Source organism: Culex quinquefasciatus, chromosome 3 (assembly GCF_015732765.1).
Source record: "Culex quinquefasciatus strain JHB chromosome 3, VPISU_Cqui_1.0_pri_paternal, whole genome shotgun sequence".
In the NCBI taxonomy this organism is placed as follows: domain Eukaryota; kingdom Metazoa; phylum Arthropoda; class Insecta; order Diptera; family Culicidae; genus Culex; species Culex quinquefasciatus.
In genome coordinates, this window is record NC_051863.1 from 27888975 (window position 1) to 27915581 (window position 26607).

The 26607-nt window shown below is 37.3% G+C and overlaps 5 protein-coding genes across 17 annotated transcripts in view; 2 read left to right on the forward strand and 3 right to left on the reverse strand.

The window, feature by feature from the left end:
- LOC6052288 (actin-histidine N-methyltransferase) overlaps nt 1–4512 on the reverse strand; it is a 181984-nt gene extending 177472 nt beyond the window's left edge. Inside the window, exons 1-2 of one of the 12 annotated variants that reach the window (XM_038265204.1) lie at nt 4335–4512; nt 415–1222 (exon numbers count right to left, since the gene is read on the reverse strand). In XM_038265204.1, the coding sequence (XP_038121132.1) occupies nt 415–1136 (722 nt within the window). In that variant the 5' untranslated portion in view covers nt 1137–1222; nt 4335–4512. The other 11 variants (XM_038265205.1, XM_038265202.1, XM_038265201.1 and 8 more) reach the window with 11 other exon arrangements.
- An 81-nt stretch (nt 4513–4593) lies between these two features.
- On the forward strand, nt 4594–6858 carry LOC6042223 (beta-1,3-galactosyltransferase 5). 2 transcript variants are annotated; one of them, XM_038265206.1, is made up of 3 exons: nt 4594–4717; nt 4942–5331; nt 5391–6858. In XM_038265206.1, exons 2-3 carry the CDS (start codon nt 5031–5033, stop codon nt 6287–6289), a joined length of 1200 nt encoding a protein of 399 aa, XP_038121134.1. In that variant the 5' UTR covers nt 4594–4717; nt 4942–5030; the 3' UTR covers nt 6290–6858. The 2 variants fall into 2 exon arrangements, with proteins under 2 accessions (XP_038121134.1, XP_001851363.2); XM_001851311.2 differs by lacking the exon at nt 4594–4717 and having other exon boundaries at nt 4864–5331.
- LOC6042222 (acid phosphatase type 7) lies at nt 6676–9928 on the reverse strand. Its single transcript, XM_001851310.2, has 4 exons — nt 9531–9928; nt 9054–9464; nt 8577–8997; nt 6676–7173 (listed from the first exon to the last, which is right to left on the reverse strand). The coding sequence occupies exons 1-4, from the start codon at nt 9722–9724 to the stop codon at nt 6871–6873; spliced, it is 1329 nt and encodes a 442-aa protein (XP_001851362.2). The 5' UTR covers nt 9725–9928; the 3' UTR covers nt 6676–6870.
- A 9685-nt stretch (nt 9929–19613) lies between these two features.
- On the reverse strand, nt 19614–21122 carry LOC6042221 (E3 ubiquitin-protein ligase TRIM37). Its single transcript, XM_001851309.2, has 3 exons — nt 20645–21122; nt 20194–20587; nt 19614–20137 (listed from the first exon to the last, which is right to left on the reverse strand). Exons 1-3 carry the CDS (start codon nt 21066–21068, stop codon nt 19666–19668), a joined length of 1290 nt encoding a protein of 429 aa, XP_001851361.2. The 5' UTR covers nt 21069–21122; the 3' UTR covers nt 19614–19665.
- A 3452-nt stretch (nt 21123–24574) lies between these two features.
- On the forward strand, nt 24575–26146 carry LOC6042219 (E3 ubiquitin-protein ligase TRIM37). The gene is made up of 3 exons (XM_001851308.2): nt 24575–25092; nt 25157–25382; nt 25444–26146. Exons 1-3 carry the CDS (start codon nt 24705–24707, stop codon nt 26021–26023), a joined length of 1194 nt encoding a protein of 397 aa, XP_001851360.2. The 5' UTR covers nt 24575–24704; the 3' UTR covers nt 26024–26146.
- Nucleotides 26147–26607: the final 461 nt, after the last annotated feature.

The following is a 26607-nucleotide window of genomic DNA, read 5'->3' on the forward strand; positions in this document are numbered from 1 at the left end:
TCCGAAAATCACAATGAAATGACGCCAGAGGAACCGACCACGCACTACGTCCCGTTAAACTGCGTAGGCAAATTTTGTGTTGTGGCTTATACCTTGTTGAGAAGGAATGATTGTGAATGCGGAATTGAGAGAAATAAAGAATGCCACACGGGGTTGTGTAAACACGCAATAGAGACCTATGTACATAGGAAACATATGGCACATTGGTGGTTTTGAAAAAGAAATCTAGATATTAAACCTTCCAAAATTACAGCTTCCCAATTTACACAATTTTTTACCCTGGAGGTTTCTTCCGGTAGCAAAATTATTGTACAAAAGAGATAAGAAAAATCAGCAAGTTGCAAGTCTGTAAGTTACAATGCCACGATCAAATCATACGATCATAAGAAGGTTCAAATAGGAACATTAACTCACCAATACAAATCGTACGTAAAGTTGTCCTTCAGCAGCGCCGTCTTGCTCTGGATAAACTTCTTGATGAACCCGTACTGCCGGGCGATATTTTTGCACTGATTCAGCGCCGGCACGAACGCACTGGTTCCCTTCAGCTCGGCCATATCGGCCGGGGTAAAGTACAGCACCGTCGAGTACCGATCCGGCAGCACATCCAGGTACGGCTTCCACACGCTGTTCGGCTGGAAGCGCTCCACGATCAGCAGCAGCGCCAGCATCAAATTGGACAGATTTTGCACCATCATCACCGGGATGTCCTTCATAATGTCCGGGATCTTACTGTCGGCCGTCACCGAAAAAATCAGCTTCCGCGGCACCGTCACAAAAACTTCCCCTGCGCTGAAATCCCGCGTCGCTTCCAACCCCAGCTCGAAGCCGGAAAATTCGGAAATTTTGATCCCATCAAACTGGCAGCCGTGCTCCTTGGCCCACCGGCAGAACGACTCGATGTTGGCCTGGCGGGGCTTTCCGTTGCTGGTTTTCAGCTTCAGCTCCGATTCCAGCTTGCGGATGCGCTCCAGCACCGAGTACATTTCCTGGTACTGGGCGTACTGCTCGTTTACGGTGGGCGTTTTCATGAAGCTACTCTTTATCAACGAGTCGACCAGCGTGTTCAGCTCGTTCTGCTTGGTCATCGATAGCTTCTTGCCGCTGGAGGTAGCCATGCTGGGAGCACCGGTCATAGCCAGGTTGGAACTTAAACTTGCTTCTCTGTATCGCGATTGTACGACTAGCTTTTATGTTGCGTATTTTGTGTTGCAGTAACTACCTATTTTTTAGATAAATGTCAATAAGATGCTTTAAAAAACCAAGAAAGAACTGTATCATTTAAAACAATACGCTTTAAACTACACCCAAACAAAAGAAAAGCGATGATTTAGCTGCGCTACACCCACAGGCTAGAAATGCTGCCGAAACTGTTATCCTGGTCTTGCTACATTTAATAATAGCTTTTCTATCAAAATATGCATGAAACGCACCGACCCGATCTACAGTCCTCACCAATACATAGAAGATTGTTGTGCTTTGCTTCTTTGATATCACGGTTTTAACGTGTTGGAGCGTTGCCACATGTACAGATTTATCTGTCATGGTACAGATTTTCAGCAAAGATCTGAGTACAGAATCTGTACGTACAGATGACAGATATTTGGATCACCGTACTGATTTTTACAGATTTTCAGATAAAAAAGATTCTTACTCAAAATGATATTATTGTAACTATTCAATTGCAGTTATTGCAATTATCTCAACATTTAAAAACTTTTCATTGATTAAATCTAGTTTAACTTTTGAAACATTTAGAAATGGATCATGCTTATATTTTTTAACGATCTTAGATCCATTTATGCTAGAATATTTTGAACTAGGAGTCTCTCTTAAAATACTAACCCCCAGTACGCCGCGGGTAATTGGCTTCCTCCCACAAACATTTACACACAAGATCCTCTGTAGTTTTAGGATTTTCTTAGGTTTAAGAAAACTGCATTTACAAAAGCAGACTCATTGCTAACCAGGTTTCAGTACCGACAAGGACCTAATACAAATAATTTATAGCATTTCGTTCTAATAAAGTTATAACATAATTTACAGCATTTCCCATTCTTCTCAAAAATGATTTTGAAATGAAGGAGAACACAGGTAAAATAAAATCTAAAATACTTCAAAAATTTAATAAAAGTTGTACTGAACCATACAGAAAATAATGTGGCATAAAGTTCATTGTATTTTTTTTATTAATTTGAGTATATTTTTAAATTATATGAAAACAACATGATTTTTTCATATTCATAATCTTGCTTATTGCATTTAAAGCATTTTTTGCAAAAAAAAAAGTTTGATAATAAAAATTATCTTTTTAGCATTCCATACTTTACATGCACTAAATTTGAAACATATTTACAACCGCCATGTAGTTGCCTGAATATTACAAAATTTAATCCTCGTTTTTTTCAAAACATTATTATTTGTTTCTTGAAAGGTAACACCATTATGTCACATTAAACTATTTAGTAAATGGAATATGGTCAAAGTAAATTTTATTGAAAGTTTTCGATAAATCATGTTTTGTACCGTAAACTGGATCAATCGGGACTGCAGTCTGTATGAATATGGATTACAGTCTAACTTAAATTATTTGATTCTTAAATTCCTGAATTCTTATATTCTTAAATTCCTGAATACTTAAATTCTGAAATTCTGAAATTCTGAAATTCTGAATTTCTTAAATTCTTAAATTTATAAATTCTTAAATTCTTAATTTTTTAAATTCTTGAATTCTTAAATTTTTAAATTCTTAAATTCTTAAATTCTTAAATTCTTAAATTCTTAAATTCTTAAATTCTTAAATTCTTAAATTCTTAAATTCTTAAATTCTTAAATTCTTAAATTCTTAAATTCTTAAATTCTTAAATTCTTAAATTCTTAAATTCTTAAATTCTTAAATTCTTAAATTCTTAAATTCTTAAATTCATAAATGCTTTAATTCTTGAATTCTTTGATATTTTGAAAAATTTTAATCTGGGTATGATTTGAAATTCTAGATATTTATTTAGAATTTTAAATTTTTTGGATTATAATTTTGAATTTGAAGGATTTTGAATGTATGAATTATTAAATTATATTATTTTATTTTTATTAATTTTTAATTATTAGAATTTTAAAGCTTTGAATTTGTTATTTTTAAATTTTATTTTGTATATATATTTCTTTTTATTTTCTTAACCATAGATTTTTTTAGTTTTAATATTTGTATTTTTGAATCTGTGTGTTTATTAATTTTCTCTTTGGTTTACTTCTTTTCAAGCAAAATACAAAATCCTTCCTTTTAATTTCAAGATTCTGCTTTTTGAGATTCGGCATCAAGAGGCAATTCGGAATTTTCAATATTATAATATCGATTACAAAATTATTGATACATTTATGACTTTCAGTTGCAATAAAATAAACAAATTCTGAATATTTAAATTTTTTCACTAGAACTTTTGCAAACAAACATCGCGCGAAGGAACGTCACGCGAAGAAACGGCTTTCCTTGGCCGTTTCTTAGATGTTTTTTATATGGAGTTTTGCGTTCCTTCCAAGCTGCATATCAGCGTTTAGTGTTGTCATAAGATTGTTCAAAATGCATGTTAAAAAAAAGTTTTTTACAAAAAATATACCGTACAGATAATGGTACAGATATTCGCCATGCTTGGTACAGATAAGACAGATTTTTGGACCCTCTGATACAGACGAGCATGTGGTAACACTGTTGGATTCCGATATACGTTCACGTAAATTTTTCAGCAAAATCATGCAACCCTCGGTTGAGTGTAGTTTGAGTGATTTTTTTTTCAGGCAAAACAGGCGAATACGTCCTTTAATCGGCTTAAAATAAAATGAACAAATCTTTCAAACTATTAAAAATATAGGGCAGATTGCACATGTGCCCTAGGTCAACCACCTTTCAAATTCAATCTTTTTTGTTTACAGATAAATTTGAATTTAATAAAGTTAATTTCTTCCAGAAATGGTTAAACCCCGACCCAAATGTGATCTCCCTTTTGCACTCGATCTACCCACGATTAATCACACTCACACGCACCGATTTATTTGATTAGGTCAGTATCGCACGACAAAACACCACCGGCGGCGACACTTTCGAGATTTATTGCTTGATTGTTATTTATTTACGATTAACTGCCCGCTATTTAGTACCAACCGCACACCACGTCTTCCCGATTAAACCGGCCGTCACTTGTTTTTCTCGTATTCCCGAACCACCCAATAAAAAAACGTGACAAAAAATCTCGATTTTTTCACGTTCTACCACACGACGGAACGTGACACGAAACTGCACACTTGCGTGCGTGTGTGTACAGAGCGAAACCGGAACGAACCGTTTTGAGGTCGGGGGCCCACGTTAACTTCCGTTAAAAATAGCTATTTGTGGACGGTGGAACTGACGCAAGAGTACCGCTAGTTAGGATTTATTTACATCAAAAGTCTCATATTTTTCTACGGTACGTTGCGTATCTGTTTCACGGACCGGCAAGTGCAGCAAACGTCACGAAGGGGCGGAATCAAAACAAAAGAGGCAAATGTCAAAAGTTCTGACAGCCGGGCGACGGGACGTTGTTGAAGCTGAAACAGCGACGGAACGAGGAGGAAGCGACCAGTTTTGGAGTTTAAAATTTAGCGAGTAATCAAAGCTAGCGAGCGCTAAAGTTTGTTTTGACGTTTTAGTAAGATAGAAAAGCAGTGATGGCGCTACGTCCGAAAGGTGAGTCTCTGTTTAAGCTCGAATCTCCGGATTTCGGGATCAATGTTGTCGTATGCGTGAGTGAATGAGAAATAAATCAGTCTTGTAACGTTGCGGAGCTCCAGCAGAAACAATCATCGAGTATTCTGCTGGAACAGTCGGAAACGTAGTTTCGTGTCAATCGTTCTAACCACTGATTGGCTACGTAACCCTATTTGTTTTATTTACATCTTTACGTAAACAAGGTTTCTCCACCCACGACCAAGGATTTTCCATTAACCAGTGCCGTAATTAAATCCACCCAATGAGCTCGTAAAGATCTCCTTCCTCCACCATGCGAAAGTTCCACCGCTTCCTGGCGTTCACCGTGGCGCTGCTTATCCTGTACCTTGTCTACCGCTACTCGTTCCAAGTGGACAGCGACGGGCACTATCTGTTCCTGAAGCCCCTGGAAGCGACCGGTTCCGGCAGTGGACGCGGCTACCTGACGTTGCTGCAAAGCGCCGATGGCAACGAGGGCGACGATACGCGGGAATCTCCGGCGGATCCCAAGCGGTTGGTAAATCTGACGGACTTTCGCTTCCAAATTGGGAACGACATCTGCAAGGAGAACGGGAGCTTCTCCGAGCTGCTGGGTGAGTGGTTACGGGATTTGGGTTGGGTCATTCGAAGACGTTGATGGTTGTTGTTTTAGGAGTTATCCTGGTGACGTCCTACGTTGGAAATGATGCGCTCAGGTCGGCTCACAGACAAGCTATTTCGCAACAGAAGTTGATCTCGATGGGATTGCTACGGATTTTTTCCTTGGCAGCTATTCCGAGCAGGGAGAAGTTTATGGTTCAAAAAGCCATCGTTGATGAACAGCGAATTTTCGGAGATTTGATACAAGGAGAGTTCCTAGAAGCTTACAGAAATCTCACGTACAAACACATAATGAGTCTGAAATGGGGAACCGAACATTGCAGAAAAGCCAAGTTCCTGATCAAAATGGATGACGACATCGTTTACGATCCGTTCTACATCCAGAACTATCTGTCCGATTTGGACAGTCATCAAAAGCCGGAACAGCGGTACCTTTTAGCAGGTTTCACCTTCACCAACAAAAAGGTGATTCGCCTAAAAGCCAACAAGTGGTTTGTCAGCCGAGATGAGTTTCCTGCCGACGTGTATCCGCCGTATCTGTCCGGTTGGCTTTACATCACGAACCAGCGGACGGCTCGGGAGTTGGTGCTCCAGTCGGAGCGCACACCATTTTTCTGGATCGATGACACGTACGTGACGGGAATTCTCGCCGAGCGAGCCCACATCCAGCTGACTAGTCTGAACAAGTGGTTCAGCGCCAACTCGGAGTTTCTGGACTGCTGCATCCGGGACATGAAGCGCTTCTCGTACCAGTGCGATTACTACGTGGGACCTAACGGTGGCAACCAACGGCTCATCATGGACTTTGTTCAGGAGCTGGAACGGTGCTACGATAATGCGTGCTATCAGCGACCAAGCGGCAAACCGTTGACCAAGACGTGCGTGGCCGAGTACCGGAACCACGGGATGCAGGACCACGGAACGGCGATGGTCAGCATGATGCGACTGTAAAGGTCACGTTTACGGAATCGATGTTTGAATCTCAATAACCGTCCATTACTTAATCGGTTTCAACCAACAGAATCATAAGGATTTTGGTGACCTTCTCAATGTAATCCGATAAACTTTTTCTAAATGTTTTGAAATATTTCTACAAGAAACAAATATTTGTGCCAACGAAAAACAACATTCCACTTACATTTGTTACCGATAAGCTAGCTTTAAGAGTGCCATTACGAACAAAATAGTAACTGCATTAAATTCATCTGCATGTCATAATCTTCACACCGCAAATGTACCCGTAAGCTGCCATTAGGTTTTTAACGACGATGAGGAGATCAACGAAGTAAACCCAAGAACCCGTAAAGTATTCCCAGAATCTGTGATAAGCCGGATTATTGCGTTTAGATAAATCGTATATTTACTGTATTCAGAGCACTAATCTTATGCAGAGCACAGAGAAGGCCATAACTCAGATCGTCTTAATTACTTTGGTAACTCGCCAAAACCCTCCGGAATGATCTAAAACTTGTAGCACAAAAAAAAAACACTAAAAATTAAAATAAATGTATTACAAAGTACGCTGTCGACTTTTAAGCGTCGTCCTCGCTGTCATCCTCCAGCAGCTGCTTGTACGGCACGTGCCGGTCCTTGACGATGGTGAACGAATCGATGACCGCGCCCTCCTTGTCCACGGAGATCTGCTCAAAGTACAGATGCGTCCGGTTGTGCGCCTTCATGCGGGTGTACCCGTAGTCGCGGCTGTGGATGGCACTCCAGTCGGGGATTTTGTGGATGAACGGTTCGCGGCCCTCCTTGCAGCCGGCGGAACCTGTTACCAAGTGAACCGGGGCGCGCGGGTTCCGGTAGGGTTCCTCGTGCGAGCCGTTGTAGACCTGAGAGTAATTGAGTCATTTGTACCGATGTTGAACGTTGAAGCAAATGCTATTGGCAAAATCAGTGGGCTTGTAAAAAAAATCGGTTCAATTTTACCAAAATTCTACAGTTCAGGAGATTGCGTCAAACAACCGATGTACGGTAAAAGCTAGTTAAATGTTGTTTTGCCGATGATTTTATAAATCAATAGGAATGTTTATGGAAGTCCTACTTGACTACGGCAAACAAACAAACCAACTTTTTGACAGTTTGCCTGCTTTGTTTGTTAACCTGCAATTGTTTGCTGAAGGAGCTATTACACTACCGCAAACATAAAACAAACTCGCACTTTTTTGTGTTTGACAGTTTGCCAAACTCGCAAACAAGGCAAAACGTATGCAGGCTGACGTTTTTACAAACAGATCAAGGCAAACTGTCAAAAAGTACGAGTTTGTTTGTTTGTTTGCCGTAGTGTAATAGCTCCTTGAAACGTCAGCATTGTCTTTTGCAAGCAGAACATAACCAAACTTTCCGGCACCCTCAGCAAACATCAAATCAATACAAATTGCTGCCTGATCTTTTTCCAAATCCCTCCCGGAATAGAACCGGCAGCAATTTTGTATAGTTTGGCGTTTGCGGAGGGTACCAAAAAAAAGGTAAACAAATCACTTCGTGCATCAGCCAATAATCAAACTTTTGGGCACCCTCAGCAAACGTCAAATCAATACAAATAGAGGTTTTTCCGTGCGCATGTGTTGCGTGTACGTACGATTGAGGTTAAATTTTTGTCCGGCCAGCAAAATCAAATGGTGCGTACGCGAAACGTCATAAAGCTCTCTAATTTTGTATGGTTTGACGTTTGCGGAAGGTGCCGACAAATTTAATCAAATCACTTCGGGCATCAGCCAAAACATTAAGCTTTTTTGGCGAGTTTTCAGCAAACAAGTTTGTATAGTTTGGCAAACTGTCAAACACAAAAAAATTCGAGTTTGTTTGTTTGTTTGTATGGACTCTGCAGTTGGTCGAATTTTGGTGTTATTTACTGAAAATAAGTTTTCCAAAATTGAGTAATTCTTTCTGAAAACCGACATTTTGATGTTATTATTTTTTTTTAATTGGCGTTTACATAAGCATGGTTGACAGCAGCGAACTGTTGCGTCCAAAATACATCCAGTAGTCAATTTTGTCAACAATCTTTTTAAATCATTAGTATAACAAGTGAAACATGGTGTTTGATGAGTTTTATCGCATGAATCATAAGATTGCAAGGCTGTCAAAACTGTAGGTAGACGTAACTTTTCAAAAATAAAACAAAATCAGGCGTTCCAGAAAGAATTGCTCAACTCAGAGGACATTCTGCCGCGATGAGAACGATAAACCTTGCGCGGATTCACCGATAGTGCTACAACGCAAACCAACCAACCTTGTAGTCGTAGATGGGCCACAGCCGCTCGTACGAGTGCTCGTGGGCCCAAATCTCGACGTCCACGCCGTGCTCATAGAAGAGATCCTCCAGCCCGAACCAGTGCGTGAACGGCAGGCCCACGCGCACCAGCGTCTCACTATGGGTGCAATCGTTATCGTTCGCATTGCTGCAGTACATCGGGCGGTGGCCGTAGGTCACGATCCAGGGCCGCACGGCGCGGTTCTCCGGACGGTTCGCCTCTTCGAGGTCGCGCCGCAGCCACTCGTACTGGTTGACCAGGGTTTTGATGCCGTAGTTCATGAAATAGTACACTTCCGTTGAAAAGCCGATAAAGTGCACCGGTCCGAGGTCGAAGCTGTACATCAGATTGTCGGTTCCCTTGGGCATGCTGAACCGGGCACGGTAGTTGGAGAAGTTGCTGGAAGGAGGGGGTAGTTAGAAGAACATAACTTCAAGCCACGATTCCTTACTTACTACTTCTCTTCGTGATTTCCTGCACAAACCATGTACGGCGTGTACGCCGCAATCGACTGTATCTGGTTCATGAACTGATCTCCCACGGCGGCATTCTCCGAGTTCATATCGTACGCAAAGTCTCCCACGTGCAGGATGGCGTCGTACATGTGCCGTTGAGTGTCCTCCTGGAGGCGGGCCATCGACGCGGCGTTCTCGTTGCCCATGTCACCGAAAATAGCGAGCGACGGAGCCCAGTCCGCCCCCTCCGGCACCGTGTGGAAGTAAAACTCCGCCGACCAGCCCACCTTGCTGCCACAATGGTACTCGTACCGCGAGGACGGCTGCAGGTCCCGCAACACAACCCGGTGAATGTACTGCGTGTGCCGCTGGGGACCACCGTCCACGAACTTGGTCTCCGTTCCGGTTTCACTGCAAGCAATCGATTTCGCAACAGTGGGTCAACGACCTCCACAGAAAAAACGGAACACGACTTACCTCAGCACTAATCCCCCGATGCCATACTCCACGACGGACTCATTCGTCGGCGAAAAGGTGCTCCAGGTGACGACGATCTCGTTGGTCGATTCACCGAACGACAGGTGAACCTGCTCCGGTTGGTAGTAGAATATCTGACCCGTCACAAGCGGAACCACTAGAAGGGCTAAGAACAGAACCGTCGGATTGGCCATGATGGCTTCCGGAGTGAAGTAAGGAGGTCAACGTCGTTCTTGGTGCGTAATAGCGTACTGATGCGAATATTCTAAACAAGTTCTCTTTGTTGAGACCTGATAATGAGGAACGACTGGAACAATCTTGTCGAGTTGACCGAGTGAGGGTAAATAATTCAGTGATTTCGACGTTTATCGCGCAGTTGTTTTTGTTTCTGCCGCTGCGGAGCAGATGTGTTTGTGAGAATGAAAGCAGGAGAGAGAAGAACGAAAACGATAGGGGATGTGGGTCTAATTCGTTCATAGACAAAAATTATTACCCGTTGACCGGCAGAGAAATTATGTGAAAGTAAAATTTGTATCAGACTTATAGTCTGCGGTATGCAGAGAAGCGAGCACAAAACTCAACGAGAACATCGAAGCGAAATGCTTCAATTGCGGCGGCGACCATTCTACCACGAATCGAAGCTGCCCAAAACGTGCTGAGTTCGGCAGCAAGCGACGACGAGGCACCAACCAAATCGTCGCAAAACACCACCAACTTTCACGGACGTGGATTTTCCTGCTTTGGCGTCACCAGGAGCGGGATCTGTTCGAGTGGTTCCAAATCGGCAGCCATTGCCGTTGAATCAGCGGCAAAAAGTTGCAGAGAATACAACACCTCCTGGCTGAAGTCAGCAACCGAGGGAAAACCAAGGCAGCAGTGACCTGTTTTCACCACAAGAACTTCTGAACATTTTCATCGAGATGGCAAGAACACTGCGTGGTTACAAAACTCGTGCAGAACAAGTAAGAACGCTTGGAGGATTTATCTTACAATACAGTTCGTAGTTTACTCGTTCTAATGATTTTGAATATTTCAATGAATTTTTTTTTTTAGTTTTAGGTTAGGATTAATTGTTAAAGTTATTTTTTTTTCTTTTTTACCCAAATTTATTCGATTCAATGCAAAAATGTAAAAAAAATGAAGTAAATAAATGAATGTGAACAGTTAATAATAAAACGAAAAATATAACAAAGATGAAGAGCATTTAGCCATACCACTTAGAATGTAACAGCAATTCCATTTGAAAAGAGCCTATACCGAAAAAAAAGTTCTCCGATCGGGCTCAAAATTTTTCTGGGGGTTCCTTGGCCAAAATAATCAGACCCGTATTTTTTTTTTTTTTTTTGCTTGGCCATTAGGGTGACCTACATCGTGCTAGGGTAGTTCGAAAAATGGCAATTTTCGTCATTTTTCGCAAAAACCACTTTTTACGAAAAATCATATCTCCGCGCCATTTAATCCGATTTTAGCTGTCTTAGATGCAAAAGAAAGGTGGTGAGTTTGGCTATTTGGGAAAAAGAGTAAGAAGTTCCAAAAATCTAGCTTAACTATTGAAAAAGTCGTATGAAAACTTAAAATGGCGTTTTGACCGTGTCTGGAGCAAAGAGCCTATGTCTGAAAATATTTTTATCGGATTCCTCGGAAAATTTCACATGACATAATCAAAATTGGCGATGTCGAACCGTACGATTCCGAGATATGATTTTTTATATTATAAGAAAGTTCAATAAAGACATATTCAATTACAAAAAAAAATATCAGACTTATAAAACAGTCCAGACTATAGATTATCCAAAAGACTTGGAAAAATTTCATTTCGAATAATCGAATCAAGAAACAAATATGTTTCCCTTGTCTTTTGTTTTATTTTATGACTCCTAAACTTTATAAAGTGATTCAAAATTGTTTAAACCAAGATTATGATGATGAAATACTGGGAAAATTTATTTTATGATTTTTAAGGCAATCAATCATTTAAATTAGCCTACAATGGAGGTCGCAGAATTGGAATTTGATGTTAAAATAAAGAAAATTGAAAATACGAAAACAATTTATTGTTCATGATTTGATTATTCTTTAGGGCTTAGAAAACCTTCGAATAATCGAAACTTCGAATCAAGCTACGGATAATCGAGTCTGGGCTGTTTGATGATGTAGGTTAATTTTCAGGTATATTTTTTTTTACTTTCATTTTTTTATTTTTAAATTCTTTTAACAAAAAAAAAATTAATTTTTTGTTTAAGAATTTAAAAATTTTATAATTTCAGCATTTTAGAATTTTATAATTTCAGCATTTTAGAATTTTAGAATTTAAGATTCTTTAAGAATTTATAGATTCTTCGACTTTTAGAATTTAAGAATTTTAGCATTTTAGAATTTTGAAATTTTAGATTTTTTGCATTTAAGACTTAAAGACTAATTGTCTTTTAGACTTTTACACTTTTAAACTATTAGATTTTTAGACTTTTAGACTTTTGGACATTTAGACTCTTAGACTTTTAGTCTTTTAGACTTCTATACTTTTAGACTTGTAGACTTTTCGACTTTTAGGCTTTTAGACTTTTAGCCTTTTAGACTTGTCTCAGATGAGTTTTCAAAAAGCCGTAAGAGCCACCATGACCTTATTTTCCTTTTTCTCCAAATTGAAACTAAATTTCCTTTATTTTAAAGTTTGGGGCTCTTGAAGGACGTATAGATGAACAATCTCAAGCATTTTTAAAATTGGTTTTTTGTAAGAAGGTTGAATACCGATGCAAAAAGGGCTTTGTTTACCAATGGCTCTTACGGCTTTTTGAAAACTCATTCGAGTTTTAGACTTTTAGACTTTAAGACTTTTAGACTTTTAGACTTTTAGACTTTTACACTTTCAGACTTTCAGACTTTTAGACTTTTAGACTTTTAGACTTTTAGACTTTTAGACTTTTAGACTTTTAGACCTTTAGACTTTTAGACTTTTAGACTTTTAGACTTTTAGACTTTTAGACTTTTAGACTTTTAGACTTTTAGACCTTTAGACTTTTAGACTTTTAGACTTTTAGACTTTTAGACTTTTAGACTTATAGACTTTTAGACTTTTAGACCTTTAGACTTTTAGACTTTTAGACTTTTAGACCTTTAGACTTTTAGACTTATAGACTTTTAGACTTTTAGACTTTCAGACTTTTAGACTTTTAGACTTTTAGACTTTTAGACTTTTAGACTTTTAGACTTTTAGACTTTTAGACTTTTAGACTTTTAGACTTTTAGACTTTTAGATTTTTAGACTTTTAGACTTTTAGACTTTTAGACTTCTATACTTTTAGACTTGTAGACTTTTCGACTTTTAGACATTTAGACTCTTAGACTTTTATGCTTTTAACTTTTAGATTTTTAGTTTAGATTTTTAGACTTTTAGACTTTTAGGCTTTTAGACTTTTAGCCTTTTAGACTTGTCTCAGATGAGTTTTCAAAAAGCCGTAAGAGCCACCATGACCTTATTTTCCTTTTTCTCCAAATTAAAACTAAATTTCCTTTATTTTAAAGTTTGGGGCTCTTGAAGGACGTATAGATGAACAATCTCAAGCATTTTTAAAATTGGTTTTTTGTAAGAAGGTTGAATACCGATGCAAAAAGGGCTTTGTTTACCATCGGCTCTTACGGCTTTTTGAAAACTCATTCGAGTTTTAGACTTTTAGACTTTAAGACTTTTAGACTTTTAGACTTTTAGACTTTTAGACTTTTAGACTTTCAGACTTTCAGACTTTTAGACTTTTAGACTTTTAGACTTTTAGACTTTTAGACTTTTAGACCTTTAGACTTTTAGACTTTTAGACTTTTAGACTTTTAGACTTTTAGACTTTTAGACTTTTAGACTTTTAGACCTTTAGACTTTTAGACTTTTAGACTTTTAGACCTTTAGACTTTTAGACTTATAGACTTTTAGACTTTTAGACCTTTAGACTTTTAGACTTTTAGACTTTTAGACCTTTAGACTTTTAGACTTATAGACTTTTAGACTTTTAGACTTTCAGACTTTTAGACTTTTAGACATTTAGACTTTTAGACTTTTAGACTTTTAAACTTTTAGACTTTTAGACTTTTAGACTTTTAGACTTTTAGACTTTTAGACTTTTAGACTTTTAGACTTTTAGACTTTTAGATTTTTAGACTTTTAGACTTTTAGACTTTTAGACTTTTAGACTTTTAGACTTTTAGACTTTTAGACTTTTAGACTTTTAGACTTTTAGACTTTTAGACTTTTAGACTTTTAGACTTTTAGATTTTTAGACTTTTAGACTTTTAGACTTTTAGACTTTTAGACTTTTAGACTTTTAGATTTTTAGACTTTTAGACTTTTAGACTTTTAACTTTTAGATTTTTAGTTTAGATTTTTAGACTTTTAGACTTTTAGGCTTTTAGACTTTTAGCCTTTTAGACTTGTCTCAGATGAGTTTTCAAAAAGCCGTAAGAGCCACCATGACCTTATTTTCCTTTTTCTCCAAATTAAAACTAAATTTCCTTTATTTTAAAGTTTGGGGCTCTTGAAGGACGTATAGATGAACAATCTCAAGCATTTTTAAAATTGGTTTTTTGTAAGAAGGTTGAATACCGATGCAAAAAGGGCTTTGTTTACCATCGGCTCTTACGGCTTTTTGAAAACTCATTCGAGTTTTAGACTTTTAGACTTTAAGACTTTTAGACTTTTAGACTTTTAGACTTTTAGACTTTTAGACTTTCAGACTTTCAGACTTTTAGACTTTTAGACTTTTAGACTTTTAGACTTTTAGACTTTTAGACCTTTAGACTTTTAGACTTTTAGACTTTTAGACTTTTAGACTTTTAGACTTTTAGACTTTTAGACTTTTAGACCTTTAGACTTTTAGACTTTTAGACTTTTAGACCTTTAGACTTTTAGACTTATAGACTTTTAGACTTTTAGACCTTTAGACTTTTAGACTTTTAGACTTTTAGACCTTTAGACTTTTAGACTTATAGACTTTTAGACTTTTAGACTTTCAGACTTTTAGACTTTTAGACATTTAGACTTTTAGACTTTTAGACTTTTAAACTTTTAGACTTTTAGACTTTTAGACTTTTAGACTTTTAGACTTTTAGACTTTTAGACTTTTAGACTTTCAGACTTTTAGATTTTTAGACTTTTAGACTTTTAGACTTTTAGACTTTTAGACTTTTAGACTTTTAGACTTTTAGACTTTTAGACTTTTAGACTTTTAGACTTTTAGACTTTTAGACTTTTAGATTTTTAGACTTTTAGACTTTTAGACTTTTAGACTTTTAGACTTTTAGACTTTTAGATTTTTAGACTTTTAGACTTTTAGACTTTTAGACTTTTAGACTTTTAGACTTTTAGACTTTTAGACTTTTAGACTTTTAGACCTTTAGACTTTTAGACTTTTAGACTTTTAGACTTTTAGACTTTTAGACTTTCAGACTTTTAGACTTTTAGACTTTTAGACTTTTAGACTTTTAGACTTTTAGACTTTTAGACTTTTAGACTTTTAGACTTTTAGACTTTTAGACTTTTAGACTTTTAGACTTTTAGACTTTTAGACTTTTAGACTTTTAGACTTTTAGACTTTTAGACTTTCAGACTTTTAGACTTTTAGACTTTTAGACTTTTAGACTTTTAGACTTTTAGACTTTTAGACTTTTAGACTTTTAGACTTTTAGACTTTTAGACTTTTAGACTTTTAGACTTTTAGACTTTTAGACTTTTAGACTTTTAGACCTTTAGACTTTTAGACTTTTAGACTTTTAGACTTTTAGACATTCAGACTTTTAGACTTTTAGACTTTTAGACTTTTAGACCTTTAGACTTTTAGACTTTTAGATTTTTAGACTTTTAGACTTTTAGACTTTTAGACTTTTAGACTTTTAGACCTTTAGACTTTTAGACTTTTAGACTTTTAGACTTTTAGACTTTTAGACTTTTAGATTTTTAGACATTTAGACTTTTAGACTTTTAGACTTTCAGACTTTTAGACTTTTAGACTTTTAGACTTTTAGACTTTTAGACTTTTAGACCTTTAGACTTTTAGACTTTTAGACTTTTAGACTTTTAGACTTTTAGACTTTTAGACTTTTAGACCTTTAGACTTTTAGACTTTTAGACTTTTAGACCTTTAGACTTTTAGACTTATAGACTTTTAGACTTTTAGACCTTTAGACTTTTAGACTTTTAGACTTTTAGACCTTTAGACTTTTAGACTTATAGACTTTTAGACTTTTAGACTTTTAGACTTTAAGACTTTCAGACTTTTGAACTTTTAGACTTTTAGACTTTTAGACTTTTAGACTTTTAGACTTTTAGACTTTTAGACTTTTAGACCTTTAGACTTTTAGACTTTTAGACTTTTAGACTTTTAGACTTTTAGACTTTAAGACTTTTAGACTTTTAGATTTTTAGACTTTTAGACTTTTAGACTTTTGGACTTTTAGACTTTTAGACCTTTAGACTTTTAGACTTTTAGACTTTTAGACTTTTAGACTTTTAGACTTTTAGATTTTTAGACATTTAGACTTTTAGACTTTTAGACTTTCAGACTTTTAGACTTTTAGACTTTTAGACTTTTAGACTTTTAGACTTTTAGACTTTTAGACCTTTAGACTTTTAGACTTTTAGACTTTTAGACCTTTAGACTTTTAGACTTTTAGACTTTTAGACTTTTAGACTTTTAGACTTTTAGACTTTTAGACTTTTAGACTTTTAGACTTTTAGACTTTTAGACTTTTAGACTTTTAGACTTTTAGATTTTTAGACTTTTAGACTTTTAGACTTTTAGACTTTTAGACTTTTAGACTTTTAGACTTTTAGACTTTTAGACTTTTAGACTTTTAGACTTTTAGACTTTTAGACTTTTGGACTTTTAGACTTTTAGACTTTTAGACTTTTAGACTTTTAGACTTTTAGACTTTTAGATTTTTAGACTTTTAGACTTTTAGACTTTTAGATTTTTAGACTTTTAGACTTTTAGACTTTTAGACTTTTAGACTTTTAGACTTTTAGACTTTTAGACTTTTAGACTTTTAGATTTTTAGACTTATAGACTTTTAGACTTTTAGACTTTCAGACTTTTAGACTTTTAGACTTTTAGACTTTTAGACTTTTAGACTTTTAGACTTTTAGACTTTTAGACTTTTAGACTTTTAGACTTTTAGACTTTTAGACTTTTAGACTTTTAGACCTTTAGACTTTTAGACTTTTAGACTTTTAGACTTTCAGACTTTTAGACTTTTAGACTTTTAGACTTTTAGACTTTTAGACTTTTAGACTTTTAGACTTTTAGACTTTTAGACTTTTAGACTTTTAGACTTTTAGACTTTTAGACTTTTAGACTTTTAGACTTTTAGACTTTTAGACTTTTAGACTTTTAGACTTTTAGACTTTTAGACTTTTAGACTTTTAGACTTTTAGACTTTTAGACTTTTAGACTTTTAGACTTTTAGACTTTTAGACTTTTAGACTTTTAGACTTTTAGACTTTTAGACTTTTAGACTTTTAGACTTTTAGACTTTTAGACTTTTAGACTTTTAGACTTTTAGACTTTTAGACTTTTAGACTTTTAGACTTTTAGACTTTTAGACTTTTAGACTTTTAGACTTTTAGACTTTTAGACTTTTAGACTTTTAGACTTTTAGACTTTTAGACTTTTAGACTTTTAGACTTTTAGACTTTTAGACTTATAGACTTATAGACGTATGGACTTATGGACTTATAGACTTTTAAGCTTATGAACTTTTAGAATTTTAAAATTTTAGAATCTTATAATTAGGCTTAGTGATTTTTCACGCATGAAAATTGCAAATTTCACGGGGACTTCAATTTCAAAACACCAAATTTTACGCAAATTTCGCGGAACATGAAAAATGTTAAAATAACTCTGACAATCTTATGTTTAAATCACAGAAACTACTTGTTATGCTTCATTCTATATTATTATTCAATAAACTAAAAAAAACTTCACTAAAACCAAAATTTTTCTAACTTTCAAGAAAGGTTCCACCTGATTTATGGATGAGCTCTTTATATTTTTTGCAACAAAATGTAGGGTATGCATTTTCTCATTTACTGAACTGCTTTTTTATAAATATTCGACTAGTAAATATAAAAAGTTTTCGCTGACTGGCATTTTATTAAATTTCATATCAAAGCAAGATTAAACAATATTGTTCAGCCAAAATGATTAAAATTATCGGATTTTTTGCGACAGTAAGGCCGTTGCAAATATTTTTTTAAGTTTAAGTCCCTCGACTCTGGCCAAATTGGGGGGTAAAAAATTAAAAGTTTAAACAACAAGCCATGGTATGAACATTTGAATAAAAAAAATGCTTTTAAATGCATTTTACACCTACCCAGTTTATTTGCAATCATTAGATTTCAAAATATCAGAGCATTCGAGAAGTTTCTTTCCCCAAAAAAAAAACTTTTGCGGTGCTGTACACTGGAATTTCACAAAACTTGAAAAAAAAAAAGATCGATCTCAGACAACAAAATATGATTTAAAACGCGGGAAAATGCGTTAAAAATTGTTTCTAGTTGAAAAGATGTTTCCTTTAACAATTTGAAGTTATTTAAAAAAAAATTCTGCCCCTGATTTTTCACATCGGGGTGGGGCGACATAAACTTTGAAAAATATTTGCAACGGCCTAAGCCCATTAAAAATATTTTTTATGTTTTCATCTCACTTATCAAAAACATAATTTAAAATCAATAGGCAAAAATAATATGATTTTTAACAAAATCGAAATATTCAATTCAAAATGAGAACAGAAAACAAAAAAGTGCATTTTTTTTAACGGGAATCATCCACCCAAATAATCAAATATTGGTCAAATTAAACAGGACTCAGAAAATAATCGTAAATGTTTTTAAAAGATTGTTTGAAAAATAAAAAAATACTCTTCATTTTATTTTGAACAAAGCAAAGCTGGATTATTTTAATTTCTATTGAAACAATACCTTTCAAATAAAATAGAAGCAAAATGTGTACATCAACAAATGAAAGAATTACTAAATTTAGTAAGTTTCTAAAAAACTAAAAAAAAACGGAACAATTCTTCAAATGAAAATTTCAAATTGAAATTCAAATTGAAAAATAATAAAATTACTTAAATAGTTTTTATGGGTCAAATATTTATTATTTTGCTATTTAAAAAAAAATATTTGAGAAAATTGATAAATTTCACGAACGCGAAATCGTCAAAAATCACTAACCCTATATTAGTAATTGAACCGCTTAACTTTGCAGTTATTACTAAGATTATTTTTATTCCTTTTTTAGTATGATAAATTATTTTAGGAAATATCGTTACAATTTCACATAAAACATACAATTTCACTGGATTTCGCGGAAAAAGCAAAATTTCACGGATTTCACGCTGTCCGCGAAATCGTGAAATTTCACTAACCCTACTTATAATTTTAGAATTTAAGAAATTTAGAATTTTACAATCTTAGAATTACACAATTTTTGAATTTTGTAATCTAAGAATGAATTAAAAAAATCAAATTTTATAACTTTTGAAGTTTGAGTTTTACATTTCTTTTTCAGAATAATTTTAGAAATTTTGATTGTTCGAAACTGTTTGAAAGTACGGCTTTTAGAGAGCTCTTAGAGATGAATTTAAAATTTTAGAATGTTTGATTTATTTTTATTTTTTTGTTTTCAAATTCCTCATTTTATAATTTTGAAATTTCCAAAATTTAAAATGTTTATATCTTAATTTTTTCCGTCAAGAATACTTCGCTTAACCAAACTGTCAACATTTCTTGAGGAGGGTCACGAAACTTTTCTTGACCGCATCCCTACTGATCTCCGTACTCAGCTTATGAGACAGAAGCCGGAATCGCGGAGCCGGAGATTAAATTTGTAAAAAGAACAATGGTGCAAAAAACAGTGAAAAATATTGCAAAAATTTGATAACAAAAATACATCATAGCACATCAAGAATATTCAAGAACAAGTCCACGAACAGGCACAAGACTCACCAACAAATAAATACGTACTGAACCTGAATACGACTTTATTTTAAAAAGAGAAATGAAGTGTTGATAGTTTACACTTAACTACCCAAAAAAAACCAAAAAAAAAAAAACAAGAATAAAAATGTCACAAAAATCTTCTCCACCCACCTCTCACTGCTCCATCGCTGCGTCCGCTCCGTCCAGCGAGCAGGCCGCCTTCCGCTGAATATCGCCGATGACCGCCTCGTACCGTCCAATCCTCGCTTCCAGTTCCGCGATGTAGTCCTGCTGCTGGCTGCACTGGGCGGCGTACGTCCTCGCCTGTTGAATCTCCAGCTGAACCTCGAGCGTGTCCGCTTCCGCGTCGTATACACACGGAATGTCGTCGCCAAAGTCCACCCACTGGCCCAGCTCGAAGCGGTACGGATTCGCAGGTGAACCTCCGAGTGCAACCCAAAACGTGTCCGGACGACCCTTTTCCAACAGCAGGCTGCAACTCCACGCCGTGGTCTCCTGATGGGCGGACACTTTGACCTTCCACCGGAAGCCACTCTCCGTTTGCTGGGACGACTCGTAGAATTGATGGTGGCGCCGGGCGTTTTTCAGGTACAGCTCGAGGCCGATGGGAGAGGGAATTAGGGGGCTGAAAGCGGATATATTAGTAAGTGAGGAGGAATAAATTACGAAGAACTTTCTCACTTCTTGAAGTGAACATCAACCACTCTAACCGCTGGAGGTTTCTCTTTGAGCAGCTCCCCGGCCAACTTCTGGAACTCGGTCACTTCGTTCATGGCGGCGACACTTGTTACATTTGTGTTTAGGCTGTTGGCCAAACTTCTCAATACGGCTACTTTCCCCTCTTGAAATTGCAGTTGTTCTTTATTTCGCGCTTGACGTGCAATCTCCTCGTTGTAATGACCGGTGATGGAATCGATCATCTTGCGTGCAATCGAACTCATTCGGTCCTGTGCCTCTTCGAGCGAACGCTCGTTCCTTTTGACGGTGACCAGTGACATTTCCAGGGTCTCCTCTCGCTGCTGAAGCAACTCGAGGTACTCCCGGAATCGGCATCGGAATTCCTCAAAAGCACCTTCTGAAAATACACCAGACTGTTGATCCTCACACAAGTTTCAGGCTTATTCCAACCTACCCAACAGCAGCACCTGGTCCTTGTGGGCCACATGCTCCTCGGCAAACATACATCCCGGACAGAGGCACTTCTCGCAAACCAGACAAAACAGCGACAAGTCCTTGCCGTGACCCAGACACCGATTCCGTTTCTCACTCGCCACGAAATCGCTCACCACCTCCTGCACCTGGTCGAAGGTGCGTGCCTTAACGAGCGATTCCACCGTGAGCAGCTCCCGGCACTGGGGACACGTCGGTTGGTTGCCGAGCCAACCGGCGATGCACTTCCGGCAAAACGGTTGCGAGCACCGGGGACAGATGTGCGCGTCCTGGAGGTTCTGCTGGCAGATGCAACACTCGAACAGGTGGTTGATGGTGGAGGCCAGTTTGCTGCTGTCCAGGCCCGAGCTGTCCATTGCGGCGGAGGAAGATTCCTGCGAAGTCATTCCGGATTTGCGATCGCGGTTTATTTACGTTTGATATTCGCGCGCGATTTGAAAAGATTGAAAGTGTTGCCAATTTGAACGATTTGAACTCACAATAAAAATAAAAAAAAAATAATAAAAGGGTCCACTCATATTCTACGGGGATTCAATTCGACTTCTGTTTTTTTTTGCGTAGCAGGTGATCTGAGCCTTGATAAAAAAATACTTTTAATATTTGAAAACAATTACAGTGGACTCTCTCGTTGTCGATATTGAAGGGACCGTCGAGAGCGGGAGTTATCAAATTATAGAACAAAAAATCAAAGCAATCTATTTGAAGGGACTGAAAAATTTATTGACAGCTGGAGCAATATTGATATCGAGAAGATCGACAGCAAGAGAGTCCACTGTAGTTCAAAAGGACATCCCATCATATCGAGAAATTAAAAGTGAGAGTGTGTGCAACATGGAGTTAAACTTTCTGTGAAGATTACCACGGCACTTTGAAAAGTTTAACTCCATGTTGCACGCACACACTCTCACTTTTAATTTCTCAATAGAGTTATCTAAGCCCGACCCAACACACACTAGCGCACCATTAGTTTTGCTAGCCGGTACAAAATTTAACCTCAATCTTTTTCGTGTACGTATAAGGCTAGTCTGCAGATCGGAAGGAAAGAGGTCAAGAAACAGCTTTACGAACGGCAGGACAAAAGAGAGGGAACGTTTTCTTGGGGCTTTTCTTCACCCTCTCTGGCTTGCTTTGGCTACCGCTGCTGCCCATTTGAATTTTTTCTTGACCGGTTTCTTCCGAAGTGCATACCTTAAAAAACGAAAACGAAACTATTGGCACTACGCCCCCCGGGGCATGGCCTTCCTCTAACGTGGGATTTCTGCTCCAGCGCCTCTGACGAGACAGGAGAAACCGGGACCGACGTTTTACTTCACCATCCGATAGAAGCTCAGTGGATAAGGCGGGAATCGAACCCGCGTCTCATAGCATCATCGGGATCGGCAGCCGAAGCCGCTACCCCTGCGCCACGAGACCCACGTGCATACCTTACAATACGCAATACATGCGCACGTAGATAACTCTATACCTGGGATGGGATAAACAGAGAGAAAAAAACCTATTGTCAAACTAAACCACTTTCAACATGGCCGCTTCTGTCAACCTAAACCAGTCCTTTCTTATTAGGAGAAAATGAGAAGTATTGTAATTTGAGTTGAGAAAAATTAAAAAAAAATAAATCAATTTCACAAATAATTGTAAATTGCATTAATAGATTGTTTAAAATATTTTCAATTGAAAGGCATTTATTTCTATCATACACCAAATGTTGACTTATCAGCATTTTCATTTTAAAAAACAATACATTTCATGAACTGACTATTCTTTTGCCCATTTAAAACTATTGTTATTTTTTTCGCGTTACATAGAAATGTCATCTAGATTGAACAAATATTAAACCTGTGATTCCCATGAAATTAAAATGTGGCGTGAAGAAACAACATCGTACTGGATTTAAAAAGCAAACAAAAATAATGGCCACAGTTTAGCCTATTTGATTTTTTTTCGCACTTTTTTATTTCAACTCATTGCCACAAATTGAAAAACAAACTTTTTTGCACTTTGAAGTGAATGAATTGGTACAAATTTGAATTCTTGCCAGCCATTTCTTTCGATTCTGACACCTTAGAGCGTGCAACCTATGGAATGTTAACTTTCTTCAAAGTTGAGTAAAAATTGCCGTTGAATTCGACGTGCTCCTCTTTGAGGAACTGGGAAAGATTTATTTACTTTCTTTGCGTAACGGGACAACGACAGGAGCAGATCTAGGAAAAAATCTCCCCTCCCATTTAATGACTTGCAGGCTCGCTTGTAGGCTTTTTAGGATTTTTTTAGATTGAAGTAAGAAAACGCATTTAAACCGTATTGCATTTTTCACATCCAAATGAAAATTAAAAAACTTACTTATAAAAAACACATAAAAAATGAAGAAGTGAACATTTTTTGACTCATCTTTGATTTGCCAAACATTTCAAGTGATTTGTATCCGGCAGCTCCTTATGAACGGATCCACCGTACAACGATGGAACATAAACTCAGGATTCTCCACCCACGTCCAACCGCAAATTTTAACAGCCAAATTCAAAAAATCTGCGAGGAAAAACTAAACAACATTTCAACCAAAGAAAAGTCATCCGCATGCTTGAGCACTGAGTTGAAAAACATCATCAAGAAAATTTGAATTGTCAAGCTATCTGAATCACAGATTGCTTGATATTTGTTTTCGAACACAAATTTTCTTGCAAAAAACAGAAGAAGAATACAAACGTAAACACTCAAAAAGAAGACTCATCCAGCCGTCCCGTCCCAGATCCAGATATATACTCTGAACTTCACCGTAAGACGCAAGAACCCAGTCAAATCAATCCGAATTCTAAAACGGAATCTAATTAGAATCGTATACAAATTCCGTTTCAAACGCAACAACCGGTTCCGTGTTCGAACCGGTTGTTGCGTTTGAAAAGGAATTTGTATGGCTGGCAAGAATTCAAATTTGTACCAATTCATTCACTTCAAAGTGCAAAAAAGTTTGTTTTTCAATTTGTGGCAATGAGTTGAAATAAAAAAGTGCGAAAAAAAATCAAATAGGCTAAACTGTGGCCATTATTTTTGTTTGCTTTTTAAATCCAGTACGATGTTGTTTCTTCACGCCACATTTTAATTTCATGGGAATCACAGGTTTAATATTTGTTCAATCTAGATGACATTTCTATGTAACGCGAAAAAAATAACAATAGTTTTAAATGGGCAAAAGAATAGTCAGTTCATGAAATGTATTGTTTTTTAAAATGAAAATGCTGATAAGTCAACATTTGGTGTATGATAGAAATAAATGCCTTTCAATTGAAAATATTTTAAACAATCTATTAATGCAATTTACAATTATTTGTGAAATTGATTTAATTTTTTTTAATTTTTCTCAACTCAAATTACAATACTTGAGCACTGAGTTGAAAAACATCATCAAGAAAATTTGAATTGTCAAGCTATCTGAATCACAGATTGCTTGATATTTGTTTTCGAACACAAATTTTCTTGCAAAAAACAGAAGAAGAATACAAACGTAAACACTCAAAAAGAAGACTCTATCCAGCCGTCCCGTCCCAGCTCTATACGAGAAATTAAAAGTGAGAGTGTGTGCGTGCAACATGGAGTTAAACTTTTCAAAGTGCCGTGGTAATCTTCACAGCAACTTCACAGAAAGTTTAACAGCAGTTTAGCAGAAATATTTACGACTGAGCGGGATAAACTTTTGATCACATTCATGAAAACGACGTTGGAAAAAGTTGTAAAAAGTATACTATAGTCTCAGATTTAAGCAAATAATTATTTTGCATTCAGAATCAGACGCATGGTATGTTTGTCTGTGAATGCACAGCAAACGCTAAAGCTTCTCTTTCTCTTGCTAACGCTTTCTCTCTCAGGACAATCATCGTCATCATTCATCTTATCATTCATAAACTTGATCGTTCGTTTTGGCGCAATTTTTCGCTGAGTCCGCAAATCCTGCATCGACCCGTCGGGAAAAAGAACGCATTGAGATCAGAATCGCGAGAACCGCTCGGTAGTGCTCAAGTGCTTACAAGATGGCATCGGAACAAGTCCCGGACGACGCGGTGGAAGTGACCCGCCTCTTCGAGTGCTGCATTTGCCACCAGGGCCTGCAGGATGCGCACATTTGCGCCCAGTGTTCGCAGCCTTTTTGCCGGAAGTGCATCGACGAGTGGCTCGCCAAGGAGGCCAACTGTCCGTGCTGCCGGCGGGCGCTGTCCGCGGCCGGACTGGTCAAGGCGCGCACCTTCGACCAGATGCAACAGGTCGTGAACCGGCTGGTGGCCAGCGAGGGCCGGAACCGGTGCTCGGAACACCGCAAGGAGTTGTCGTTTTTTTGCTTTTTTTGCGAGCAGTGCGTTTGCGCGGTTTGTCTGTTCTCCGATCAGCACCTGGAGCACAAGGATCAGGCCGTCTTGCTGGGTAAGCCTGGGGGAGGGTCTCATGAATTGTAGTGGTTTGATGCCAACTTTATGTCTTTTCTCAGAGGTCGCCTACGGTCAATACAAGGACAAGTTAGGCGCGGCTCTGAAGTCGACGGATGAGCGCAAAGAGAACTTGATCAAATCGATCAAGATTGTTGAGATCAACCAGAACCTGCTTACCGAAAAACTGAACGAACAGAAAGATCATCTGGAACGATTGGAGAAAGACCGTGCTCGCACTGACGAGTTGTATGGCCAAGCGGAGAAATTGCTAACGGACGAAAAGGAGTAAGTTTCAAAGTAGAGTAACCTTATTATAACCGTAACTAACATTATTTTTCTCCCACAGTGCCTCCACGCTGGTCAAGATGATGGAAATGCTCCAAACCTCAGAGAAATTTCTTTCTGAGGAAAAACTGGAAGAAACTCTGATTGATGTAATTCATCAAAGGAACCTTCTTCCAGAACCAGCAGTGCTCAAATTCCGCCTGGAACGGTTCAACGAAACACTTTCGAAGCATGGCAGGTACGAATCGTTGCCTCTGTCAAAGGATGGATTCTCGTGGAAGGTTCAATGTGTTAAATCGCTAACGCTAATGGATTGCTACCGGGTTTTCTTGCAACTGGAAGAAGGACTCCCAGGGGATTACGTGGTGGAAATTTTGGATGATTTTTGTGTTTATGATGCCGTTACGATGCATTTTAAGCAGTTATGCTCATACGCTGAAGTTGGCGAATATGAGGATTTATCGATTGACACTGCCCACGACACCGCAGAGTTGGAAATCCGCATCCAGCAGGCTCGCTCCCACGCCGAACGGTGCATCCAGCTGGAGCACTACGTGAAGCGGTTGGAGGCGAAGAACAGCGAGAACGAGCTGTTCATGCGGTACCTGGCCGAATACCAGAGCAAGATGGGATCGATTTGATTTGATCGATTTTCCGTTGGTTTTATTAACATGACCTTTTATTTTACCTAAATATTTTGTTCAGCTCAGCTGTAAATACGATGAAAACTGTACTGAAGAATTTCTCAGATTGAACTCAATAAAAAGTCGTTGAATTTCTTAAAATAACCCTCAAACGCCCAATTTTATTTTCGAAGTTTTTTTTATCGTTTTTGGGAGATCGTTTTGAGCAACTGTAATTCTACAAAAAATAACTTATCTTGTTTTTTTTCTTCTTTCAAGTTTTTTGATTTGCATATATCAAGTGAAGTTTTTATTTGTTTTTGATAGGATTTGGGTTCGATTCCCATCTGCTGCAACCTTCCATCGGATGAGGAAGTAAAATGTCGGTCCCGGCCTTGGTTGTTAGGCCGTTAAGTCATTCCAGGTGTAGGAGTCGTCTCCATGCCATAAGTACAAACAACACACCAAACCAAGCCTACTCCGGTGGAATCGCTGGCGGCTATTGGACTCACAATCCAAAGGTCGTCAGTTCAAACACTGGGATGGAAGGTTCCTTGGAGTAAAAGAGGTTTGGGTGCTCTCCCCATTCAAGCCTTCGGACT

Coding starts and splice junctions, on each gene's coding strand:
- LOC6042223 (XM_038265206.1), top strand. CDS start 5,031: ATGCGAAAGTTCCACCGCTTCCTGGCGTTCACCGTGGCGCTGCTTATC. Junction 5,332..5,390: donor GAGCTTCTCCGAGCTGCTGG/GTGAGTGGTTAC, acceptor TTGTTGTTTTAG/GAGTTATCCTGGTGACGTCC.
- LOC6042222 (XM_001851310.2), bottom strand. CDS start 9,724: ATGGCCAATCCGACGGTTCTGTTCTTAGCCCTTCTAGTGGTTCCGCTT. Junction 8,998..9,053: donor GGAAATCACGAAGAGAAGTA/GTAAGTAAGGAA, acceptor CCCTCCTTCCAG/CAACTTCTCCAACTACCGTG. Junction 7,174..8,576: donor GGCCCATCTACGACTACAAG/GTTGGTTGGTTT, acceptor AATTACTCTCAG/GTCTACAACGGCTCGCACGA.
- LOC6042221 (XM_001851309.2), bottom strand. CDS start 21,068: ATGACTTCGCAGGAATCTTCCTCCGCCGCAATGGACAGCTCGGGCCTG. Junction 20,588..20,644: donor GGACCAGGTGCTGCTGTTGG/GTAGGTTGGAAT, acceptor GTGTATTTTCAG/AAGGTGCTTTTGAGGAATTC. Junction 20,138..20,193: donor GTTGATGTTCACTTCAAGAA/GTGAGAAAGTTC, acceptor ATCCGCTTTCAG/CCCCCTAATTCCCTCTCCCA.
- LOC6042219 (XM_001851308.2), top strand. CDS start 24,705: ATGGCATCGGAACAAGTCCCGGACGACGCGGTGGAAGTGACCCGCCTC. Junction 25,093..25,156: donor GGATCAGGCCGTCTTGCTGG/GTAAGCCTGGGG, acceptor GTCTTTTCTCAG/AGGTCGCCTACGGTCAATAC. Junction 25,383..25,443: donor TTGCTAACGGACGAAAAGGA/GTAAGTTTCAAA, acceptor TTTCTCCCACAG/TGCCTCCACGCTGGTCAAGA.